The sequence below is a fragment of the Zootoca vivipara genome, chromosome Z, assembly GCF_963506605.1.
Source record: "Zootoca vivipara chromosome Z, rZooViv1.1, whole genome shotgun sequence".
NCBI classification, from domain to species: Eukaryota; Metazoa; Chordata; class Lepidosauria; order Squamata; family Lacertidae; genus Zootoca; species Zootoca vivipara.
The window spans coordinates 4350944-4371895 of record NC_083294.1 but is presented as its reverse complement, the minus strand read 5'-3'; the positions used below and the strand labels follow the sequence as shown (position 1 = coordinate 4371895).

Genomic DNA, 20952 nt, shown 5'->3' with positions numbered 1-20952 from the left:
TAAAGGAGAGCTGAAGGTATCATAATTTGATTTTCTATAATTACCCCTAGGCCTGATCTTATCTTGAACATTTGTTAATGTATAACTCTTTTGATTTCTGAAAAAATAAATTGCTAGCTTGAGCCTCACTGGGTATATTTCTTCCAATACCTGCATTTGGGCCAATATAATGAATCTTCCCTTCTTGACTATTGGAGCCTATCTGGATATTATTAGTAAAAGTAGCAAAGGCCTTATGGCTTCAGAACACCCACTATCTCCACTAACCCGACCAGTGTACCAATTATGGCATTCAAACCAGAAACTTCCTTTTCTAATGCCTCAAGGCTGCTAAAGATTCCCTCTTCTGGAGTAAACTAGTTTACCTGGGGGGAATTTGGCTGGCATGATTGCCAGGTTTTCCCTCTCGCCCTCTGTTTCTTCTTTTTCAGGCCTGGGGGATTCCAAAGAGGATGGCTTTTGTTGCATCTCAAAGTCAGATAAACTATAGAAGAAAAAGAAGAGGGGATGTCTCAACATGAATTCTACCTAATGTCTGGAGAGCTTATTTATGTTAAGTTACATAGTCAAGTTCATGGCCACTATGAATCACAGAAGAAGTAGACAGCAAGGAACTACCACTTCCACTTGCTGCTGCTCTCACCAGATGGATTGGGCCCCTTCCCACACTTCCCAAGGCCATCAGTTGCACCTGCCCTGTGAGGAAGATGAACAGGATTGGCTGCTCTGGAGTGATGGCATCAACAGGGCCCCTATGAGCCAATCTGGGAGTGACATGCTGAGGATTATTTCCAACTACATTCTACTCAGAGTAGACCCATTGAATAGATCTAGGCTAGTCATGTTCATTAATTTAAAAGGGTATACTCAGAATATGACTAGCCATAGATTCCTGCCATGCTCCACGCTGGGAGGAAGTGCATTACAGTCACTTCCAGGCTGGGTGTCAAGACTTATATTTTGAAACGTGAGCAGCTTGTTTCCATCCAAGCCAATCATTACAAAAAACTTGTAATGTTAAGAATTTGGTGTCAGAATTTGCTTCTTTTCCTCTTTCCTCCCCATTCTTTTTTCCCTGTCTTTTAAAAGGGTATGAGTCTGATGACAGGGACTGCTACAGTGGTACCTCTACTTACGAATAACTCTACTTACGAATGTTTCTACTTACGAACGGAACTCCATCCGCCATCTTGGACGCGGTTTAGATAGGATTTTTTCTACTTATGAATTTTTAGATAGGGTTGCTTCGACTTACGAATTATTTCTCCCAATGCATTCCTATGGGATTCGATTTACAATTTTTTTCGACTTACGAATGTGCGTTCGGAACGCATTAAATTCATAGGTAGAGGTACCACTGTATTTTTAAAATATGATTTGCAAGCCACTGAATGAACTGTTTAATGGGAGAGCTTCCTAAGCAGCCTGGAAAGAGTGGCAATCCTGGTAATCCTTTTCATATGGAATAGCAAAACAAATAAGGTTTTGTTTTGTTTTTCAAAAAAATGCTAATATAACAATGGTCAATTGATGTTTTAATGGGTTCCTTGATGTGGAATTTCCCTTATTTGCCCTGGAGTTCATTGGGATATGTTCATATCAAGGGATATGTTCATTGTCTCACCTGAACCTCACAAAAGATACAGGGGAGCAGGAGGACACCAGACTCACAACCTTCAGCCTAATGTAATGCTTAAAAACATTGTGCCCCATTTGACTGCTAAGTGTACTGAACTAAAGAAAGGTTAGCAAAAGGAAATGATGCACTTACCTTCGTGCAAGGCCACACAGTTGAGTCATTTCATCATCTATTGACTCTCCTGCAATAGGGGAAAATAAGCCTTTCAAAATTAAGCTGAAATGATAAAAGTGCTCTCTCCACCTCCCCAGCTACTGGTATTCAGAGGTATATTGCCACTGAAACAAACCAGATTTTTCCTGGTTCTGCATCTTGCAGAACCCTGGCATGCTTAGTCCCACCACCACCCCTCCCCCACGTCAAATACAAAGGCCTTGGAGAAAAGGGTAGGGTGCTGGAGAAGCAAAAAAATTGTGCAAGTCCCTTAACAGTTTTTCCCTGCAAGAAACTCAAGTCATTGTGATCTGTTCCCCAAGCTTGCTACAGAAATGACTTATACTTACCATGAAAGGTATTTCTAGCTCCTGTAAAAGCTGCCGCCAGATTGAGTTAGGTCTGGTGCTGCCTGCTGGTCAATAGGCAACACTGCAAGCTTGAAATAATAAATAAACAATTCAAGCAGGAAGCTGCCATCTTAGCTCCTCACTTCCTCAGTTTTTAGATAACAAGCCAAAAAGTGGGGAGATTTGGTATTAGTATAGCGTGGGAGGCAGCTTTCAACAGGAAAGAGTTGACTAAAAGATTCACTAAAAGACTTCCCAGTAAGATAGGTAGAAAAGTATGATGGAGGAAGTATCAGACAAAGCATATAAGAGTAAAGGAATCACAGAATAAACGCAGAATAGATTTGTACCAGGGAGTAAAGAAATCAGAGTGCCATAACACTGCAAGAATCAGACTTCTGATTCACCACTCCATTCAACATCATCATCCTGTGGCTGATGGTCGGAGTAAGGCCTTCGGGGGGGGGGGGACTGAGAACTTCTGCATGAAGGTCACACTTTAGACTGCCTCCTGGAGTTGGAGGGAGGAGTAGTAGATATGGATTGTTGATGTAGAACATTTGGAGACTGATATGGGGCTGAAGCTAAAAGTACTTACTTAGCTAAGTCTCTTTGGGGCAGTGAAATAAATTGGAAATTAAGAAATAAATAGTTCAGAAAACTGCATCAGTTGAGACCGATTCTGGACATTTGTGTATTAAGTATTGAATATTGAGGCTGGTTCATGTTGGGGTGAGTTGCATAAATACCTTGGTTCTGATAGGAGTTTCCATAGGATGAGGAATTCTTCTAAGTTCAGCTGAGGGAGAGCTTCCCTGTGATTGAACTGCTTGCTCGTCCTCCACAGGAATATTCTGTTGCCATCCTCTCTCTGTGCAGTGAGCATTCTTCAGACAAAGCAGGGACAGAGCCTCCTGCTGAGCTTTATATTGCACACCTCTCCTCCAGTTAGAACAATGTCATATAAAGGGGAATTTATGGGCACACCTGATCTGGCTCTGAGATGTTCTGTATAGAAATCCCCTAGAGAGGGGGAAGGAGAGGCTGGTAAACTGGGAAGATCTGTCATAACTGTTTAAAGTAGGAGAAGCTGCTGCTTACATGGGAGGAGGGCTGCAGCTAAAGACTGAGTGGATTTCATCTGTGCCTTTACCATTTAAATGTAGGCAAAGAAGCAGAAATGAACAATAGCCAGTTGTTTGCAGATTGTTAGCAAAGTGGCAGAAAACTGGCTAACCCCCCACTGAGAACTAACAGTTTCTGTTTCTAAAGCCTTAGCTGCACTGAGCATTAGGGCTGGAGAGCGGAAAATACATAAGCTACTGATACTTATAAGTAGTGAAAATAAGCAGAAGGTAAAGGAACTAGAGCCACAGAGAAATTCAACAAGAGGTAGAATAAACAAGGAGTTAACCAGCCTGAAAAAAGGTGTGCACCAGAAGTCTAAGGAAGAAATGACCACTTCCCACAAGGCACAATTAAAAACTGAGGGAGGAGGAGTGGGGAGGAGCCAAGATGGCAGCTTCCTTTTTTAAATTAATTAATTAATTAATTTTTCAAGCTTGCAATGTTGCCTATTGACCACCAGGCAGCACCACAGCTAAACCCAATCTGGCCAGTTTTTTAAACAGGGTCTCCAGAAAGACAGGGACCTCTCAACTCAATTCCTGAGTCCCCTCCATATGCCAGAAGACTTGGGAGGAAATGGGGTGGGGAGAAGCCTGCTCTCATATTGTGCTAAACACCCCAAGAAGCAGCACAAGTTTCTCCCATGGTCTTGCGTCTGCAAAAGCCCAGAGGAAAGAAATAACCCTTCCTTCCCCCAAGTGCTCTCTACACATGCCAAAGGACCGATGAGGCAGTGAGGGAATGATGACACCAAAACATATAGATACACTGGGCTGGGGGAACCTATCCACCCCTTGTTTAGGAAGGCGAATTTTGTTTAAAGTTTATTGTGTGGCTATGTCCCTCCTTCCCACATAATCAAGACTCATGACACAGAGATTAAGATTTAATTGGGTGGTTAAGGCCACAACTTTATTGATAAGCATGTTGAGCGGAATTGGCTTAGGCGTTGGAACCTAACAGACTATATCCGACTCCAACCCGTGTGTTGGAGTCCTTGAGAAGTTAACCACCAGAAAGGAGCCCCGCGATGTAGATCTACTAGAGCTCCTCCTGTGGCCACCGAAGGGGCGTGCCCTACGGCCCAGGCAACTCCAGGCTCAGGACCAAGCGACGCCCCCGGAATCCTTTAACGGAATTACTTCTCCCAATTTGGGCAGCCGTTGACGTAATCTGCCCCTCCTCCTTCTATTGTTATGCAAATTTCCAACGCCTAACCGCCTAACCTAAGTTGTGACGACATGCTACGGGGTAGGCGAAAAACCCATCATGGCTAGCCCAGTATGGGAAAAGTCCTACCTGGCCCGCTGACTAACCAGGCAACCGACTCCCGTCCATAGCAGCGTCCCCTTACCTCTTTTTAAGGGGTGGGTGGGCGGGTGAACTGTTCGCTCCGGCGAACAAGGGAGAAAAGAGGTCGGCTTCCCGCCTGCGGGGAGCTTTAAAACTGCCGGCTCCGCCCCGACCATTCTCATTGGCTGGTCGGGGATGACGCAGGCGGGAAGCCACCATCGCGTAGGGGCTGAACTCGCAGCCCCTACGCGGTGGTGCAGTCGGTCGGCCCACAACGCCGCTTCCGTCGCAGGCGCGGAAGCGGCTTTATTATGACAGGCTGATGCATAGACATCATATGGAGAGCCATGTCTTTTTATATTCTGAGTTTGAAGGCAGGGACCTTCTTATTGCTGATTTTAAAGTCTCTCTGGGAGCCTTTTTGGCTACAGGGCAACGTATAACTGCCTTAACTAAAAAGAATTTTTAAAAAATCAAATTTGCACCCCCAAACCACAGCCCTTCCACAAAACAGTATGTGACTGCTACTCTAACTTTCAGCCTGCTTGAATATTCTGCTCCAGCCCTCGTCTTTACTTGTGATTCAGTGCAACCCTATTGTGCAAAGATCTATTGAATTGTCTCAGTTGTCAGCAATTTCATTAGTATATATGATACCATCTGCTGATTTGAACAGAAAGGCATTTTAATGTTTATTCGCTGGAGAAACTTATTTCCAATGTGAAGAATTTGATATATGATAATTGAATACACTCAAGTCTTTTGAGAATACAGCTAGGACATGTAAACTACAATACTGTTTCTCAAATTAAAGTCTCTTGGTATCGGAAAACAAAGTAACATCAAACCCATAAATATTTGCAACCCCATGCTGTGCCCATAAAGTTACACTTCTGCACACCTAATGGGGCATGCACTTGGTAGCACACTTGGTTGGTACTGCTACCCAATGGGATTGCCTGGAATTTCTGTCCAGAGTTTAAAATATACCTTTTTAAAACTGAACAGAAGCACTCAACTCTGCAACATTTGTTGAAGATCCCGTAGTATATCTATATTCCTATCTTAAATGATAAATGAGGGGCCCAGTCTTCGACAATCACCATGCGATAAGGAGAAGATGGGGAAAGAGAAAACATTGGCACACAGATAGGAGCTCAGAAAACAGATAGGAATGTGTGTCTGAGATATATAACTAAAGATAAGCAACAAACACAGCCACACACCATACAGACACTGCTGTTCCAGCCTCTCAAACAGCTGGGCGCTTTGATTCAGCTGTTCGCGAAAGCCCTCTGCAACACAATAATCCACTTCGCTGGCCTGCAAGAGCTCCTCAAAAGCTCTGATCAAATTGGACAGGTGCTGGCGGTAAGTTGCACAGATGCTGTGGATCTCTTGAATTTTCTGACGCTGGTAAGACTGCTCATGTACTGGAGAGTGGACTGGGGAATCATGCCTTTAAAAAAAAAAGGTAGGGGGGAACCAGAAGCTGACTTTAGAAAGAAGATGCATCTAGCTTTTCAAAGTTGACTCAAAACACAATTTCTAGACTAGAATTTTTCACAAGGCCTTATATTTGTGAAGGACCACATGTGAGGGTACCTATTTCACCTCCCTTCTGCAGTCCCCCCTTGAAGAAAGCTCCTCTGCAGAATCACCTGGTGCCCTCTGGACCCACATTTCAGAAAGTGAAATTGATCAAAGCGTAAAGCTTTCCTCTAACTATAAAACTTACCAAAATATTTGTAATTTTTAAATAAGCAGTTTAAATCAACAAAATATTATATGAGCAGTGAGATATTTGCAGTTCATGGTGGACACAGAGGGTGCTATTCAACTATGTCATACTCACAAGTAGATCCACAGAAATCAATGAAAAAATGCAAGTTCATGGTTTTCAATGTGTCTACACTGGATAGGACTTAGTGGATATCATCCAGCATTACCAATTTCTTTTAAACAGGGTACAACCAACAACTGATAATGATAGTGACCATTTGAAACATTTTTCTTACTACCTTGATAATTCAGAAATGCAGAAATTCAGGAGCAAGGCAACTGTTATTGAAATGATATAGTGGGATTTAGAAACAATTTAATTCTCCAGAGCAAATACCCTGAAGTGAACCCAATCAAGTCTGTTTGTACTCTTCTTTCTTGTTTTAACAGAGAAATAAATAGCACAAGGTTTTGCATTGTGTTTTGTGAAATAAATTTTCACTGCTTTACCTTTTTGTACATTTCTTTTGTCATTTGTGGGAAAGGTGGCTGCAGTTGTTGTTTTCCCCTCATCTTGTGTACTGTGAACCTGGCATGTACTAATAAAAATCTAATTTCCCCAAAAGCAGATGTGACATATAAAACACTACTGAAGAACAAAATGAATACACAGAGAAGTAGCTGTTTGGTAGATAAAGATAAACAAAATGAAACCCCCCACCGCAATCATCCTAGAACCTCTAGCTGAGTTTTCCTGTTGACACACAAGAAAAGTCTGAAGGCCCATCCAGTGAAGCATCCTAGTCTCACAGTGGCCAAACAGGTACCTCTGAGAAGCCCTTAAGCAGTACCTAAATGCAGCAGCACTCTCCCCACCTGCAGACCCCAGCAACTAGTATTCAGAGGCATGCTGTCTCCAGCTATGGGGGCATAATATAGACATCATGGCAGGTTACCACCAATAGCCTTATTCTCCATGAAAACTGTCTAATCCTCTTTTAAAGTTATCCGATTTCTGGCCTCCATTTCATAAGTCCTCATCATACTGCCTCCGATACTGGAGGTAGTACCCAGTCCTTTAATAATTTACCTCAACGTAAGAGCAGCCTTGCTGGATCACAACAAAGACCCATCTAGTCCTGCATTCTGCTTCCCCAGTGAGCCAACCAGATGCTGCAACAGAAAGCCTACGGGCAGGACATGAAGAAAAGAGCCCTGTCCCATTGTTGATCCCAGAAATTGTTCCTCAAAATAGAGATTGCTTTAATCATCTATTAAACCCACCCAAGCTAGTGGCCATCACCACATCTAGTAACAGCAAGCTCCATAAAATAATGATGCACTATTGGGGGGGGGGGAGACCACCTTTATACAGCAGGCTAATTTCTCTGTTCTCCATCCAAACAAGCATGAGACACTTCAAGCCAGGCAAAATCACACAAGGGAGTTATGAAGCAGGGCTGGTGAGTAGTGTGTGGTCTGAGAAGAGAGATGTGGCCATGAGATCGTTCCGAGGGCCAGATAGAGAGATCTGGAGGGTCACATTTGGCCCGAGATTCCCCATCCTTGCTCTAAGTTGCCTTCTGATGTTTCCCTAAGCCCTGCAAAACACTTTGGGTACTTAGCAAGGCAGTGAGGAATGTGTTCTTGGGTGAGTTATGAGGGCCAGATAGAGAGGCTTGGAGGGCTACATATCTGGCCTCCAAGCCTGAGCTTCCCCATCCCTGTCCTAGCATAATCTGTCTCATGATGACACACATGTGGAGATGACATCAGTACTGTACGGCCTCCAAGGCTGCTCAGAGTCCTATGGAGTATTACATTCAAGAACCATTCACGTATTTACTTAACCATCCTGCCCACTCCAAACTCTTCCCCAAAGCTGCTTTATCATAAGCTCACCTGGCCAGTGAAACTCCTTTAAGTTTATTTTGCAGACGGCACACCTCATCCAGAAGATGTATGTTTGCAATCTGCTCTTTTTCCAACTCCATCTCATTCTCTGATAGCAGCTCCTTCAGCTTTTGAAGTTTTTTTTCATTTTGTTGCTCCAAGTCATGAGATGTGAGATCCTTGATGCGGATTTGAGGCTCATCTTGCAGATGCTCATCAAAGAATGTCTGCAATTCTGGTCTACTGGCATCTATTATGGGAAGAAAAGGGTGGTCTGTGGGCAGCTCTCCATCATTCTGAGTTGTACTTAAAATATCACCAGCAGGGAGTTGCTTGGCAGGCTCAAAGGAGATCATCAGCATCCTGTACTTTGCCAGTTCAGCCTTCAGAATCTTAATTCTTTGTCTCAATTCTTCAACGTCATCAGTAGCTTCATAGTCAAATGCATCTAGGCTTTTAATTCTGAAGCTGAGTGAAAGCAGGCTCCTAGAATCTGAGTATGTGGTAGTTGCATCAACATCTTCCTTCTCTGAGAAAGCAAACTCTTGATTTAGCTCTTTCATAGCAAGCTTTGACTCAGGTGTGGTAATTTCTGTTTCTGGAAATAAAATAATGTGTTTTACTTAAAGGTTAAAGGTTATTATTCAGTCTAAAACATTCCTTTATTTCTGCAACCAATGAGGCTTCTGGGTCTCCCACTGCTCAGCATTATCTGCATGACTGGGAAATTTATGGCCCTGCATGGCCATTTGTTAGGGATCATAGGAATTGCAGTCCAGGCCACAGGTTCCCCATTCCTGCTATTATAGGAGGGGTGGACAACTGGCGGTCCTTCAGCTGTTGTTGGAGTCCAACTCTCATAGCCATCTGCATCTAATACTCTAATACTGACAGCTCCATTTACACAAGTGGCCTCTGCTTTGACCAGTCATTTTACTATTCCAAAACTCAACTCATAAACTTTCTCCTCTATGTCAACTATAAACAATTTGACTGAAAAGGTCTGAGTGCACAATCTATTATGAACAACCTAATTGCTCTGACAGTCCAAAAACCTGCTCTAAGTCATCCCTTTGAAGTAATACAGTCCAACAGTGTTTCCAAGAGTAGCTATGGCAGGAATGTGATAGTCAACTCCATTTGTGTGGCCCCAGCACAAAGTACTCGGAAATATTTTTTCCTTTGGTTATAGGGGTTCCATTTAAATAGCCCAATGAATACCAGATTAGACCTAACCATCAATCATTTCTCTAATCTAAGTGACACTGGAAAATTCAGTTAGGTTAAAATGCCCAAGCTACCTGAATCCTACTCCTTAAGCAAACAACCCCAGACCAATTCTGTTGGGGTTTGCTAGTAACCAAGCAACATTCTTCATGTCCCATAACTGTTCTTCCAGTTTCCATTCATTATCATTTAACAATGGGAAAAATTAACATGCACTTTGGGGGACTTTCTGGTGTTGACAAAAGGGTATACAGTATTGGTACTTCCACAGCAGTCACATGACTGATAAACTATTTATAATCTGCACTAATTCCTTTATATTTTGAGAGAATCAAAGAGAGAGGGTAAGCTGGTGTTTAGAAACCTCAGGAATGCAAAAATAAAAATAAAAAATCAGAATCCATTAATATTTTTTTAATCACAAGCCAAGATCAGAACAATTCTGTAGCACTGAGTACACAGAGAGTTGTGCACACATTTCATTCATTTTATTAAAAACCATACTCATAAATCCCAGGGACTCTTCCACACTTAAAAGACTGTGGCTGCTATTCCCAGGGGCTGCTATTGTGGGATAATTAAGCAAACAATATTTTAAAGTTACAGACTGTGGTAAAAAGGAGCAATTAACTTTAGCAAACAAGCTGTTAGCTGGAATTTATTTGGACAATTAACAAAAATGACCAGCTTGTTTTGCAAGAAAGGTTTGTTCTCCCAATCCCGACAAAATCACTTGTGTATCCATATCATACCTTGGCTGCTGCTTGAATCCTTGGCTGTTTCACCTTTGCTTTCACCACTGACCAAGGTGACATCCACTTCAGAGCCATTTACTCTGATCAATGACTCAGCTAGAGAAAACATGGAAATGAAGATAAAAGTGGTAAGAGAAAAGGGACACATTTAAAGAATGAAACATCTCAGCAATTTAGAAGTTCAAAGTGATCTTCACAGGTGCAGGACCTTCCAAAGCCTCTCTGCCTGGCTCTCAGAAATCTCCCCACACAGAAACCTCACCGGTCCAGCTTTGCATCATGACTGTTTTTTCCTGGATGTCCTTGGACTGTGAGAATACCTCTTGCTTGCAGGGATAGGAGTATGGAGAGGGGTGTGTGTATGTGTGTTAAACTAGCCAACTGTACAAAGGTAAAACTTGCATTTATTTCTCCTACCACTTGTGCCCCCTGCTGTGCCCACCACTGGAAGGGTGGTTCTTACAGACTATGGAAACATTGGTCACAGTCATTCAGAGCAAGCAAGGGAATGCAGCCCTTGGGATGAAAAAGAATCCCTACCTCTGATCTAAAGTACACATTTGCAGTGTTTCATCCTATCTGAAGCCATACCTCCTGCATGTCACTTTCCCATTCCTTAAGATCAGATGCTGGGGGTGCTCCTAGGTTAGGTGGGTGATGAACATGATTTTTTTTTATGCTGGCATTTCACCTATAAAACAGTGTCTCTGAAAATACTTCTTTGGTAAGGATTCTTATTTTTATGGACACCAAATTTAAAAGAGTTTTATGTTCCCAAGGATTTAATGAGTTATTGTTTTTTGTAGCAGCTGTTATCTTATTGTCCAGATCTCTTTTTGCATGTTTGATGGTTCAAGAGTTCTTTTGGAAGTTATTACCAATCATTTTCATTGTCTGTAAGCCACCTTGCAGGCTTGGAAGCTGAAAGGAATGCACTGTAAGCCTTTTGAGTAAGTAAATAAAGCCACATGGTGTTGGTTCCTAGCATTTGCTGATCTTCTACCCCAGGGGTTCCCAACAAAATTTTCTCGAGGACCCCTCATCGAGCCGCTATTGTGACAAGGACCCCCATTAATTCCTAATCCTAAAATTAAAAAGTGAGAGCCAAATTAAGAGTCTTTTTATATTTTATATTTATACGTTTTTTACAGTTACGATTTAGGTTCAATGGACACTGACAAGATCGGTTCGAGAGTCACTGATTTACTTGCTTGAACATCAAATGCATTCTCTTCCTCTTCATCTGTAGGCCTTTGTCATTTTAACAAACCACTTTTTAACCAACGGTCCATTTTTAACTACGCAAACTGTAGCTTCCGCGAAAAACAACGCTTTGTTTACAAACACTACTGTTTTGCAAAGAGGCAGCGCGCGCCAGGGAGGAGGGAGGGGAATGGAGAAGACAGGGTACCTGCGCAGTAGCGCACAAATGAAGCCGACACGCGCAAAGCATCTTGGGGAGGTGAGCGTTAGTAGAATGCACGTGCTGCCTCTTTGCAAAACAGTAGTGTTTGTAAAGCGCCATCTAACAGCATACAGCAGAACTACTGCCTCTATCTAATTCTAGTTTTGCGCTAGACTCTGCTCATGCAGGAAGCGGCCAAAACAAAAAATCTGATATCATACGAAATATATTTAATATATTTTTTATTCTAATAGCATCTTGCGGACCCCTCTGGCATAGCTCGCGGACCCCTGGGGGTCCCCGGACCACCTGTTGGGAACCACTGTTCTACCCTATGGGTACTACAGATGCAGGAAGAGAGGAAAAACAGTCTGAGAGCAGACAGTTGCCCCATGTTCTTCATCTTATTTTTCTTCATCATCATCTCCTCACATTTTCTGATGAGTGTTGGCATGCCCTATCAGTAGATGCCCAATCAATATATTATCAAGCATCTAGTGCCTAAAAAGCACCGAGAAGAAAAGGTGAGAAATTATTCTCACAAGCATTCTCATCAGCCAAATTAACTTGGCTGTGGGGCCTAGTTTCCCCCATCATGCTTCTATGTGATCTAAATTGACATGATGGAATGGCCTTGCAGGTCTGGTCAATCCTCAACTCCCCTCCTATATGCCACCATTATGTTTCATGGAAGAAAGGCAAGATCAGGAGTAACCAAGTTGGGATAAGTAGTCCAAAGGAAGAGGTGAGGCAATTCACAGCCTGATGATGATGACAATAGGCAAGTGCCAGATGAACCAAAACCAATCTGTAACTGGCTGCTGGTGAGCTCAGCAAGCTGCAGATTCATTATTGCAGAAGAGAATGTCAAACATAAGTGGCTAGGTCCCAGTAGAGTTGAGGAACCTGTGGCCCTTCACCCGTTGTTGGACTCCAGCTGATGAAGGGAGCTGGAATCAAACATTATCTGGAGTGTGCAATGTTGGCTACCCCAGGGTGAAATGTAAGTAACTACAACAATCCAAGTATTTCTGCAGAATCCTCCTGGCTCTCCTCTACCACTTTTAACCCTCAGCTCCTACTACCACTCCTTGCTTCAAAGTTAAGGAGAGGGCATTCTAATCAAATTTGGCAGCATTATACCTGTTTTAACCCTTTAGCTGCATGTTGAACTGCTCACTGATTGAAGTTCTAAGATCCATCTGTGCAACTTAACCTCCAGTATCACAAGGAGAAGGGACGCAGGCGGCGCTGTGGGTTAAACCACAGAGCCTAGGCTAGGGCTTGCTGATCAGAAGGTTGGCGGTTCGAATCCCTGCAACGGGGTGAGCTCCCGTTGCTCGATCCCAGCTCCTACCAACCTAGCAGTTCGAAAGCATGTCAAAGTGGAGGTACTAGTTACAGGTAGGTAGCCGTGTTGGTCTGATGCAGTCAAAACAAAATAAAAAAATCCTTCCAGTAGCACCTTAGAGACCAACTAAGTTTGTCATAGGTATGAGCTTTCGTGTGAGTGGTATCTGAAGAAGTGTGCATGCACACGAAAGCTCATACCTATGACAAACTTAATTGGTCTCTAAGGTGCTATTGGAAGGATTTTTTTATTTTGTTTTAAAGTGCAAGTAGATAAATAGGTACTGCTCCAAGCGGGAAGGTAAACGGCATTTCCGTGTGCTGCTCTGGTTTCACCAGAAGCAGCTTTGTCATGCTGGCCACATGACCTGGAAGCTGTACGCTGGCTCCCTCGGCCAACAACGCAAGATGAGCGCTGCAACCCCAGAGTCGGTCACGACTGGATCTAATGGTCAGGGGTCACAAGGAGATGGTAGGTGCAAGACAGAAATGGGTTTGGGGGCATGTAAACTACTGTCTATTGTTGGCCTGGTAGCAAAAATCCAAGTAATCCTTATTGGAATTGAACTATAAATGGAATTAAAGGCACAGCAAAGTGGTGGTGGTAGTAGAAGATGGGAGGGAGGGGAAATGATGCCAACCCTTCAGTGGCATGAGGAATCCCTGCAGTAAACCACTGGGTGAAGGGAGAGGGGACAGCAACACAGCTGCCTTCCAATGTAATCCAGAGTACATCTTTGCAAGGAACGGCTCCATTTCTTCTAGCCGAGTGAGACATTAAATTCTATTCCTCATCCACAATGTTAAAATGATCTACTTTATCTGTCTCCAAGCGAACAAGTGTCTTCAAAAAAAAAAAATACTGTTCTGCAACCATCTTATTTATTATACTTATTCTCTTATGTACCACTTGATCCACAAGGAAAGCACATTCGGGAACCTAGGGTAATGTGCATAATAAATAAGATGTGGGCATTAACATTTTCTCTTCAATGAAACAGACACACACATACCACACATTCATGAAATAGTAAGGGAAGTAAGAGAGAATGGAGGGTGGGTGTTTCATTTTTACCCCTATGTCATTCTCCCCAATCTAAATGCTCCCAAACCTTCTACCTGGCCCTCAGGAAAACAGACAGGGAAGCACGGACACCCATGGAAAGGGTCCGAAGCCTCATGGTACAAGTTTAAGGTGCTGGTTTTGACCTTTAAAGCCCTATGCGGCTTGAGACCCTCGTACCTACGGGACCGCCTCTCCTGGTATGCCTCGCGGAGGACCTTAAGGTCCACTAACAACAATACTCTGGAGATCCCGAGCCATAAGGTAGATTGGCCTCTACTAGGGCCAGGGCCTTTTCAGTATTGGCCCCAACTTGGTGGAACGCTATTTCACAGGAGACCAGGGCCCTTCGGGATTTGTCATCTTTCCGCAGGGCCTGCAAGACAGAGCTGTTCCGCCTGGCCTTTGGACTGGACTTAGTCTGACCCCTGTGTTTTCCTCCCTCATGGCTTGGATCTATGGACTACTTAAAATGAGACTGCATTTTAAATTTTAATATTGTATTTTACTCTGTATTTTAATTAATTGCTTTTAATGTTTTATTGTAATTTTATTGGTGTTAGCCACCCTGAGCCCGGTTTTGACTGGGGAGGGCGGGGTATAAATAAAAATTTATTATTATTATTATTATTATTATTATTATTATTATTATTATTACAGTGTATTCATGTTCAATCCCAGGCATAACCAGTAGCAGCTGATGGAAAATATCCTTCTATGCCCAAGGGCCTGGAAAGGCAGAGTAGACCAGTGTTTCTAAAGCAGGGGCCAAATGGGCCCCTGGAGCCCCACCAGGTAATTCCAAGGAGGGCCCAGGTTACAAAATGTGAAAATGGGAGGCCACAGCATGAGGCTAGGGGGCACAGAGGGAAGTAAGAAGTGAAGGGGGGTCAAATTTTGTAATAAAAATTTCCTGCAATCTAGAACCCCCAGGTCAGGTAAGTACTGGGGTAGGGTGGCAATGGGTAGGGCTGGGCAAGCCGGTGCTGCTTGTTGCTGCTGCCAGTGCTGGGCCTGGTGGCAGCCTGGGCCTGACTCTGCAAGGTGCAGGGTGCAATCCACCCCAGCGCCTAGTGGATCAGGGCCTTCGGATGTTGCTGAGGGGCGCAGGGCCTGTCAGCATCATCGGCCCAGCTCTGCAAGGCACAGGGTGAAATCCACCCCAGTGACTAGCTGAGCGGGTCGTCTGGTACTACTCAGAAGAAAGCCACACTGAGTTCAGTGGGCCTTATTGTGACAGAGAAGTTTGTTTTCTGAGCAGGTTGAGTCATCAAGTGCCCCCCCCCTTGCCAGCAAAAAATTAACTAACGACAGTGCCTGATTGGCCTTCTGTCAGGAGGCTCGTTCTGATGGGGCAGAGCTGAGAACTCTCAGGAGATGCTCTCAGGTTCTGAAAGGGAAACAGACCAGTTAAAATCCTAAGTTCCTGAAGTGTGTGTGGAGAAGTTTGATCTATGGAAGATGTGTAAAAGAAAGTAAGCCTGAACAGCATACAGCAGCGGTAGGCAACCTAAGGACCATGGGCCACAAGCGGCTCATGGGGATGGGGTTCGTTTAACCAGTCCACAAGCCGCCCCCGAAACAAGCCGCCCGTTCAGTGAGTCCCCGCGCGCTGCGCTAAACTGGCACGGTGTGGCACGGGGGACTCACTTCTGCGGCGCCAGAAATCGTGTCTGAACAGATGCCAGAAATCACCGGCAATCCAGCCCACGGAGGGACCTCCACTGGAGTGAACCGGCCCAGGCAAAGAAACCTTGCCGACCCCTGGCATTTTTGTAACAAACTCCTTGTTTACATCCGTTATAATAAAGTTTGTTTGCAACCTGTTTTCCCAAAAGAAAAGCCCACTGTCACTCGTGATTCATTCTCCATTGAGGGAAAGGGAAACTGAGGGCTGGCACAGCAGTGCCAGGGAGAGAGAGGGTCGTGGTGTCGTCGCATATTACTCCCAGGTAAGGGTGTGTGGGGCTATAATGTTTTATCTAGGCAGCCAGGGCTCCTCTGAATGACAAGCTTTTTGCACTATATCAGTGAGGACCACTTGCTTTTTAAAATTATCCCACATATACAGAACTCCTTGTGCGTCTTTTGGACTGTATCTGTAGTATCAAATAACGGGTCAAATAAGTGTTTACTTTTTATAATACATGAAAGATGGATCTTCCTTGGGAGGTTCTGGACTCTCCTTCCTTGGAGGTTTCTAAGCAGAGGTTGGATGGTCATCTGTAATGGATGCTTTAGCTGAATTTCCTACATTGCAGGGGGTTGCACTAGAAAGATGACCCTTGGAGTCTGTTCCAGCTCCATGATTCTATGTTTTTCTACTTCAACGATATTTCATTATCTTGCTATCATTTTATGCAATTGTATTTTGCATAAATTATAACAATTATAAATAAAACATATTCTATTAAGCCAGGATTTTTTTTGAGGGGGGGGGCAGGCTTTTGATAGGAGAGTCAGAACCTCAGATTTCTATCAATTTGGATTGATTTTTACTTATGGTGGGCCTATAATACCCAGCAACTGATATTCAGATGCATGCTACCTCCAACAGTGGAGGGAGAACATATCCATTGTGACTAGTGGCCCTTGATAGTCATATTCTCCATAGCTAGTGCTACAAAATCTGTCCTGCACCACACAGGCTAGGGACAACCACCCTCTCACCCTCCAACAGTTTCTTCCCGACAAAATACTGTAAAAGAAAGCCGAGCTGACCAGTCCCAGGGGTGCCAACTTGTAACATGTAAAATATACATTTTGTTGAGTTGAGGAAGGTGGGTAAAACTGGTGCACACAGCATTTAAACTTGTAGCTTATTGATTCCTGAAGCAATGCTAACCCTGGATATTGCTGTGGAATTCAAATTGGACACAACCACAAGAGGAACGAAATGCCACTGCATGCTTTCTGCATTATTCTCAACTGTACTTGCTTGCTTACCTCCTAGTAATATCCCTTCCTGAGCAGATCTCTCACTCACAACTTCACTTGTCTGCAATTCATCATGAAGTGGCTGCATAATTCTTTCCTTCAGATCTTCATCCAAGGTAAAGATGCGATGTTGAAGTTGCATGTCTGGCTTCCTGATGGGGTCCTTTAAGGAGATGCTTTCTAATGACTTGGATAATTTCAGTAAAACAGGCAAACAGGATTTCTTGAATGGCTGGCAAGGATCACTCTAAATGACAAATAGAAAAATGTGAGTAAGTTGAGAAGGGAAGATCAGTATAAGAAAACAATGCACTAAAATCCAACCTTGAATATTTTGCAAACAAACCTTAACTGAAAGGGGGTAGTGTTTTACGGGGGAGGGGGATACAACACACACACTCCTAAAAACACCCTACTCCTAGTTGCAAAGTACAATTCAAGAGTAGGTGACCTGTGAACCAGGACAGACAGACAGACAATTCAGATTTATGTTGTGAACCACCCTAAGATTACAGATATTAAATAATATTAGATATTATTGTTTAATAAATAATAATCATTAATCATAAAGATAAGAAGCACTGCCTTCCCTCTGACTCAGTCTGATGATACTATTATGTAGTCATATTGGATTGGCTACATGGTGCCATGATGTTCCACACAGTCCACATGGCTAGATTATGTAGCTAGCAAGAACAACCCTGCTGAGCGGGACATCAGGAATATCACGCAAGGAAACATCTCAGAAAAAAAGTTAAAAGTGCTTCTTTTGGAGAGGAGCATGCTGCCCCCCCCCTTCATGTGAAAAGTGACATGAAATTCAGTTCAGCTTTGTGACAAAGAGTCAATGAGATTAGTAATAACATGTAAGGGTGGATGAGAAAACTCAAAGCACACTTGAGGAAGCAAAGAGGTTCTCTGGTTGTTATATTGTTTTGTTTTTCAGTACTATTGTTTTGTTGTTTTGTTTTAATTACAGTACTTGTTTGTGTTTTTATCTTGTATTTTTATCTTGTGAACCATCCTGAGATCTTCTGACGAAGAGTGGTACGTAAACAAGCAAGCAAGCAAGCAAACAAGCAAACAAACAAGACCATTTCATTGTTGTATCAAGGTTTGAATAGAAAGGTTTGACAAATTAGATTTCTATAAAGGAGTAATTGAAACTCATTTTATCCTTCCAGGAACCTTATGAGTTTACATTTAAAAAAGAAAGAAAAGGGAGTACCCCTTCACACAACACATCATTAGCTTATGAAATTCATTGTCACCAAACATTATGTTTCAATATTATTTTTTAATTAAATATATTCATGGAATATAGTCTATCAACAACTTAATAACCATACTGGTAAATAACAGATGTTCTGTATTCCAAGGTAAAATAATGGAGGCTGCAACAAGAATTCCAAGACTGGGTCAAACTAAGATTCATCCAGTATAACATTCTGTTCCCACCAGCGGCCAGAGAAATGTCATATGCATGTGGGAAAGCCATATACAGAGGCTCTATCTGCTCTCTTGGGAGCTACCTAGAACACCCTCATGGAATCATTGAGCTGAAAGTGACCTGCAAGGTTATTTTCTAGTCAATGTTATTTTCTAGTCAAACACACTGCTCAAAGCAGGATCTGCAGTGCAGGATGCAAATGAAGTACCATATGTCTGACAAAGATTGGCCAGCCTCTGTTTAAATACATTTGGCAAAGGAGAGTCCATCACCTCCTAAGACTTCCTCTGCCAAACAGCTCTTACCATGTAGAAGTTTCTCCAAATGTTTAGCAAAACCCACTGCCCTACTATGTCCACCCAATGGTTCAAGTCCTGCCTTTTGGAGTCTGCTCCAACCTTTGAGTGACGTTCAGATATTTGAAGACACTGATAACATAACAATTTATCTTCCATACTAAACCTACCCAGCTCTTTCAACAGTTCCTCACAGAACACCTCACCAGCTTCACTGATGCTGCCATTTGACAATGTTATTCGTACAATGTTGGGTTCCATTGTGGTAGCCCCAAGGAGAGCAGAGTCTCTTCTGCTCCACTGGAGCAGAATACTACCAGAGCAGGCTGTCCCCTTTTAACTGAATAGGCACCTCCCAGTGCGGGCAGAGCTAACAATTAGGGTGCTGCTACTACTTCTGAAGCAACATCACAGCTTTGCCACCTGGTTCTATTAAGCCTAAATCCTGCCAAAAGGCCTCACCTCAGCTCTACTAGGTTTGTGCTTGCTGTGACTGACTGTGACCAACATTTCAGTGATATGCAAGAGCAAGCCCAAATCTAGAAATGTCAACCTGTTACCTAGTAATGCCTAGCCCCCCTCCCCCTCCTGTACACATTTAAGACAGCTCTTAAAGACCTTTCTGTGCCATCACATCTACGTAACAGTTTAAAACTTTCTTGAGTAGTCAGTCTTTTTAACAATGATTTTGTACTCTTTGTTTTATGTCTTCTTTCATACATATTTCATACACCACACCATTTTTGAGATGGCAGAATTTTATAAATATTTTAATAATTTTAAAAAGTAACTAAGGTGCACCACAAGGCGTTTAATGCAAAAGATTTTTAAGAGAACTCCAATGCAGATGCTGCAGCTTGAGAAAAAGGAGCTCAGCAGCAAACATGCAAATCCTGAGTTTGGGTGCCAGATATAACTCTGCTTTTAAAAACTGGCTGATGTATACAATATGCATAAGTATCTTAAGTATATTTTGACACCCTAGTCCAGGGGTCGGCAACCTGCGGCCCATGGGCCACAAGCAGCCCATGGGGGTTGTTTAAATGGCCCACAAGCCGCCCCTGAACTGAGCCACCCGCTTGGCGAGACCCCACGCACTGCGCTAAACTGGCACAGTGCGGAGCAGGGACTCACTTCTGCAGCATCGGAAATCGTGTCTGCGCAGACGCCGGAAATCGTGTCTGTGCAGATGCCGGAAATTACATCTGCGCATGCACGATCTGGCCCACGGAGCGATCTCTGCGGGAGTGAACCTGCCCAAGCAAGGTAAACCTTGCCAACTCCTGCCCTAGTCTTTAGGTAAGTCCACCCCCCAAAACAACACAACCCTATTGGTTGTGGAGAGAACTCTTTCATACTCTAAAATGCAGTTTTAGCACCTTAATACAAACTCACTTTGTTCATTTTCCTTGTACGCCGAAGGATCTCTTCCTGTTCACTCTTTGCAGAAGCTCTCTCACGCCAAGGTTCTTTATTTAATCTTGAAGATGCTGCTTTGTATTCAGAGGTTGCTATTTGGCCTTCATGTTTCAGTCCCACGATGTTACCTTCAACAGTCCCTGTTTGAGTAGCTACAGCTTTCACTTCAACTTTTGATGATCCAATATCCGCATTAATCTGTAGCATTGTTTTGGGATCAAGCCCTTCTTCCTCAGTCAAAGGAGATTTGGATTCGACTTGCAGCTTCAGGAATTTATTTGCTTGCCTTTGCTGCTCAAGTTCAGTTCTTAGCTGAATAATCAGTTGCTTAAGATCTTTCTCATCTTTATTCTCTAGATGGCCACTTGAACTGTCTCGCTCGTTTGTGTTCAGATGATCTAACAGGTTATTTGCAATTTGTATTTGTTCTTCTCTAGTTTTACCCAGAGGGCGGGGGGGGAGGGAGAGATAGTAAAGATAAGAAAACAATATTATCTTCTATGATTTACATTATTAAATCGTTAAAAATAATTCACACTTATTTCATAATCTCACATTGTGTCAGATATATACCACTTGCAGACTATTGTAATTAAGTGGTATATAAATTGATGAAATAAGTAAAATAAATTGTTGAAAGAAATAAATCTTGGATATGTGACTTGGAGAAATCCAGGATGAGCTACAAAGAAATATCTTCTCAAAACACTACTGCTACTCAGAAGTTGAGCAGGACTGAGAAAGAGGGTTTGGCAGTAGAATTGTCAGGTATAAAATAATCCTAAAGTTACAGTTCTAGTGGCCAAATCAGACACAGTATTAATTGCATTGTGATTAATGACCACTTTTGGTTACGTAATTAATCATAGGAA

General features: G+C 43.0%; 1 protein-coding gene across 5 annotated transcripts in view; it reads right to left on the bottom strand.

Annotated features, from left to right (window-relative positions):
- The window catches only part of CDK5RAP2 (CDK5 regulatory subunit associated protein 2), a 136192-nt gene that overhangs the window by 37540 nt on the left and 77700 nt on the right, over positions 1-20952 (bottom strand). For all 5 annotated transcript variants that reach the window (XM_035113723.2, XM_060270294.1, XM_060270293.1 and 2 more), the window contains 7 exons: positions 20057-20513; positions 16925-17162; positions 10158-10256; positions 8188-8776; positions 5790-6022; positions 1772-1820; positions 366-484 (listed from right to left, as the gene is read on the bottom strand). In XM_035113723.2, coding sequence (XP_034969614.2) covers positions 366-484; positions 1772-1820; positions 5790-6022; positions 8188-8776; positions 10158-10256; positions 16925-17162; positions 20057-20513 — 1784 coding nt within the window. The remainder of the gene's footprint in view (positions 1-365; positions 485-1771; positions 1821-5789; positions 6023-8187; positions 8777-10157; positions 10257-16924; positions 17163-20056; positions 20514-20952) is intronic.